General features: G+C 39.3%; 1 protein-coding gene across 1 annotated transcript; it reads right to left on the reverse strand.

The window, feature by feature from the left end:
• Positions 1 to 2,302: 2,302 nt before the first annotated feature.
• On the reverse strand, positions 2,303 to 4,800 carry LOC120422485 (uncharacterized). The gene is made up of 3 exons (XM_039585941.2): positions 4,592 to 4,800; positions 4,461 to 4,530; positions 2,303 to 3,703 (listed from the first exon to the last, which is right to left on the reverse strand). Exons 2-3 carry the CDS (start codon positions 4,476 to 4,478, stop codon positions 2,384 to 2,386), a joined length of 1,338 nt encoding a protein of 445 aa, XP_039441875.1. The 5' UTR covers positions 4,479 to 4,530; positions 4,592 to 4,800; the 3' UTR covers positions 2,303 to 2,383.
• Between the last annotated feature and the right edge of the window lie 688 nt (positions 4,801 to 5,488).

Here is a 5,488-nt window from a genome sequence, read left to right on the forward strand (position 1 = left end):
AAAAAGCGATGTGCGAAAATGGATATGGGTCATTCCAAGTAAGCTCAGTACAATTTTGGACTAGACCTTCACAGGTTTGGACCAAACTTATAAACCAAACGTTATAAAACGGGATTTTGACTCATTTCATAGTTTTCTAAAATCTAAATTATTCGCTCTATGCAGCATTGCCTTGGCGTTCTCGATTGCGAGATTCCCACTCGAAACTAGGTGTCCAGAGACTCTTTTTAACACCTAAGCTTCCATCCACCCCGGGATTCGAACTGACGACCTTTGGAAAGTGACTCTACCGAGACAGGACTCAGGGAGACGACTGCTACACCTGGACTGAGCTGACCTCTAGGTTAGACCGGGGCCAACATTTACTTCCCCATCCGACGGAAGGCGTGATTAGACAAATCTCGTCTTAATTTTTTATAGTTTTATATTTATTTATTTGATCACTATCGTGTTCCCCGGACAATTTTACATAAGAATCATAAAATATCTAAAAAAAAAAACCAAACCACTTTCATCTTTCTAGGAGATTAGTCCCATACAAACAATCCTGTCCAGATTTCAGTACGATTATCTAGATATATATATTACGTCGAACATACCGTAAACCGGGGTAACCAGTGAGAGGATTGCAGTTCATGCCTCGAATATTATTCGAACGGTAAGACTTGTCGCAAGACCACAAGGAGACAAATGTTTTGTAGAATCACGAGGTTTTAATCAACAAATTTTGATTTTCTCCATTCCACAAAAACTTTTGTTGTTTTGAAAAAAGCTGCTTTGACGTTTAGCGTTGATTCAACAAAAATCATGATTTTCAAATCAACAAAACGTTTTGTTGATTCAAATATGTCTTATTTGTCTGTGTGCACGTTCAAATTCCATGTACGATTTAAAAAATAGTTTATGACCATAGTGCTGCGAAAATAGTTTCGTTGAAAATTGTTCATTTTTTAACCGGGGTGACTTTTACAGTGACTGTGTTTCTTACAAATTTCAGTCTAAAATTTAGATCTATCCCCAAATTTTGTTTTATCTTTCCAGACCGTTTAAGAGTTAATAATCGGTGATAAACTTTTTTTTAATCATTGCGGAATACTTGTTTAACCCTCTATTGCCAATTTTTTGGATTTTTTTTAATTTTCCCGTGTTCAGGAGGGCATTTTGAGCAACTTTAGTTCTACGAAAAACTTTATTTCTCTTGTTTTATGTTTTTCTTGTTTTATTTTTGGTATTTTAATTAGCATTTTGTTTAGTTTATTTATGTTTATGATAGTATTTGGCTTATTTTACCACCTCCTATCATTTCATTTTGCATTTCTATTTTTTTTTCATCTTTTTACAGAAACTTTTTCAATTTTTTGCTTGTTTTTTACATTTTTTTTCTCCAGAATGGCACCATTATCATTTAATTTGTTCAAAAAAATGCATAGAGGCATAGTCTGGGACGCTTCAAAAATTACTGCATAGTTCTTTTTACTTAAAATATAGAAAATATTAGTAAAATACACAGCCAAAGTAAACTCCTTTAAAAATGACATTTTTAAAACATCGACAAAATCAAAACAAGTCACACTTCTAACTTATAATTTTCTTATTTTTATGCATTTTAAAGATCAAAAAATTGTTCAAAATGTTTTTTTGGCGATTTTTTAGATCGAAGGGGTCTAGAGGCGGGGTTGGGTTTATAGAGGGTTAAAGACATTCGTAAGTTATTCTGGCCCTGATGCATCACACGTTTTTGATCATGGATGGAATGACTCATCACATCCGTTACTTATTTCATCATCTTTTTTAAATGCATCCTTATTTAATTTGCTTGCATTAGAAATAATTTCATCTCATTGTGTAAACTGCTCATTTACCTTTAAACAATTAAATTATCAGGACTTATCACTGTTTTTGCTCCAACTTTGATCAAAGAGAATTATTCAGTGACGAACGATTGGCAACTCATTACGCGTTCACAATAGGGACCTACATAGGGAAATGAAATGTTCAGGGAGAACGATTGGAACCCCGATTTGACAGTTCGATTGGAACCCTGAGAGTGACATTTCGCCTCTCCATATAGGCTCTCTAGTTCACAACATCGTGAATTGGTATTTTGTGTGAACAGAAAACGTTCAGCAAAAAAAGGGTAAAGGGAATGTTTGATTTTGGTTGAGAATCTGCTACTCATGAAATTGTGAGTGCAATTGTGCAACCATTCTGAATTAATTTTGATTGGGGCTGATTGTGGCATTATCTAACATTACCAAACTTTGTTAATCAATGTTTCAGAGAAATGAGAAAAAAAGCCAGCTAATCTAAAAACTTCACTCCATTTATTTCAACAATCTTCGGCAATCAAACACAACGATTCAACACAGTTCAGCAAATCCCCCTAATTGGCAAAGGTGACCCCGTACGGGATGACGACGGTCTTCCGCTGGTTGTACACGGTGTCGTGCACCAGGTTCCGGTCGGCGGTATCGATCGTCACGAACTTACTCCAGAACTCGTCCACGATCTGCAGCCGCTGCTCGGGATTGTAGTTGTCCAGCTTGTACTCGCTGCTCACCATCTCGTAGTGAACGTTCTTTTCGTTCTTCACGAACGAGAACCGCTGGCTCTTGACCTCCTTCGACACAAGCCCGAGCCCGTCGATGGCCGCCTTGTTCTTCTCGGTCGAGTTGACCGGCTGCTCGATCGACGGCACAAACACAGTCTTGATCTTCTTCTCGCAGATGGCGTACTCCGAGCCGTAGCAGTAGTCGTGCGCGCGGAACGTGTACGGGAAGGCCGGATTGAACACGGCATGGCAGTTCACCCAGACACTTTGAGCCGCGACGGCGTACGCCACTTCAAGGGCCAGCGAGAGTTCCTCGGTCCAGAGCGAAACGGATCCTCCGTTGGAGGTGTTTGCTAGGGTGATTGCCTCCTTGGCGGTTCGGAAGGCGTTCAGCGTAAGAATTGGACTCGCACGCGTTGATTCCTTCTCGAGGAAGAAGTCAACGTTGGCTCCGTACACCACTGTCGGTTTTAACTCTACGCCATCAACCAGACATTGGATCATTCGGAACCCGGTTTCCGAGGCTTTGTTCACGGCTGCTCGCATCTCCTTTTCGTACGGCACGTTGTCCAAAAATGGCTTCAGCTTGCTCTCCAGCAGTAAGATGAACTTTTCCTGAACAGTCTCCTGAACCAGCACGTTTCGCACCGTCCACGGAACCGAACAGTTGACCCAGGCCTTGGCCAGCACATCCGTAGCCGACTCCAAATCGCTCGACTCAAACACGATCATCGTACAGTAAGCCACGGCCAAGTTGGAGTTCGCAATGCTCAACACCTCCGCGCCCGAGCTAAAGTTCGGAAACTCCAGCAGCTTCTTCACGAACTCATCCTTCGCCAAATCCCCACCAACAACGTACAGTTCAAAGCCAACGCAGGTGGCCCGCATGGCCGAGTGCAAATCCAGCAGAATCTCAAACACAGACTTGCGTGAGTCCAGCACGACCCGGTGCTTGCTGTTCGGTTCGTCCAGCAGGCCGTCGTCCTCCTGGTCCATGTAGTACCGCATGAAGCTCAGCGCCAGGTCAATCTGGTACAGCACCTCGTCGACGGGAACGCCCGCGATGGACCCGGCCAGGGCATTTTTCTGCTCCGACACGAACTCGAACAGCGTGCGGTCCGTGTTGACCCGGTAAACGGCGCTTTGGGTGGCCTGAGGGTAAATGAAAATCGTTAGTTTCATAGCTATATTCTTGGTGTTTTAATTTTCAATTTCAATTCAATTAGTTTTATTAGTAAATAATCAATTTACAATTTCGTGTTTCTTATAACCTAATAGAGTTTTGGAGTTCCTTTCAACTATGGTTTACACTATAATTCATTTATCTGTAATTGGATATTCTTACAATAGATTTGGCAAGGGAAGGAAAATCAAAAAAAAAAACCTTCGAGAAGGAGTTTCAATTTAAATTACATATTATTTAAATCAGAATTGTAAATTTACTTGAAAATTGTTTTGTCTAAATATTTTCTAATTTCATACAGATCAAAAACATCGGATCGCATGCAATGCAATGTAAAGTTTTTCTACATAGACCAAATACCTCAAACCTGTGGGATTCAAACCCAGCACATACGGAGAGGGCTATATGCCTTAACCTACACAGCTATCGGGCCATTGAATAAGCAAGAAGGATAAACATTTTCTTGAGCTTGTCATTTCGGTTTAGCAGGTTTTCGACACTGAAGGTTTTACATATACGTACAATTTTATAAAGAAATAATCAGGCACTGCATTACAAGTTTTGCCAGTGTGTGTAACGTTTTTTTTTTTTTTTTAATTTTTATTTATTAATATCTCAAAAGTTGATTTTTTTGAATTCTTTCAGAATATTTACCGAGTAATTGTTGAAAAAAATAATTTTCTTATGATTAATTCCGTATAAATTTGAAATTAAAAGAGTACTTACATTCATGCTGGAGCTCATCTTGAAACTGGAATGTATTGATGGCACAAACAAAAGACTACGAATACGACCTCTGAAAAAAGCACAAAAAATCATAGACCTTATCAACGCTTTCTACAGATTAACCGAATTACCTTACTCAAACAAGCACAGTCCAAAAACACTCTCGCACAGCAAGAAATTGATAACAAAATTACTTAAAAATGTGTCTAGTCCAAAGTAATCAAACTAACTAACCAATCAGCCCAAGTTCAAGTGTGTGAAGCTGCAAAAGCCGGCTGGAGTGGTGACGATGGCCGAACGAAATGGACGAAGCAACTCGTCAAAAATAGCGCCGTTTTTGCACACTTTTTTTTTCTTTTCGCCTGATGGCATTTTTTGTCGTCGTTGCCAAGCAAAGTGAGGTGAGCCCATATGAGAAAAACTTGGTGATTGGCGAGAGAGATGAATTTTAGAAATGCATGAGCTAGAATTAATGCATTAATGCTTTATTAAGCTTCACTGAAATACTTTAAAACATTGATTAATATATTAATTTGTTTGTGTAAGGAATAACTAAAATTAACAAAATATTAAAATTTTATCATATATTTGCCTCGATTCAAACAAATAACTAGACTTGGTTATCCGAAGCCTAGATTATCCGAAGTTTCAATTATTTCAAATTTATTAAAACCAAGTACACCAACGAGTAGAGCAACTTTTTGTGAAGATTTCACTTTTAATGAAAGTTATTCTATTCCTTTTACAAGCATAAAAAAAATAATTTTGAACTGTATTCTAATCAGCCGAGAATGCATTGGGGCACGCCCATTTTTCTATTTTCAGCTCAGTTCTTTTTTTCTTCCAGCGCTCTTTTGGGTCTGCTTAGTGCTGCCAAAATTGATGAAATTTTAAGCGAACACTCACGAAAAGTAGCATTTATAGAGAAAAGTTCCTGGCATCACTGGCTCACACCAACAGGCGCTGCGGGTGGTGTTGGTGGCCACCCTTTGTTCTTTATTTGCCTTCGCTTCTCGTTCGGTTTACTT

Source organism: Culex pipiens, chromosome 3 (genome assembly GCF_016801865.2).
Source record: "Culex pipiens pallens isolate TS chromosome 3, TS_CPP_V2, whole genome shotgun sequence".
NCBI classification, from domain to species: Eukaryota; Metazoa; Arthropoda; class Insecta; order Diptera; family Culicidae; genus Culex; species Culex pipiens.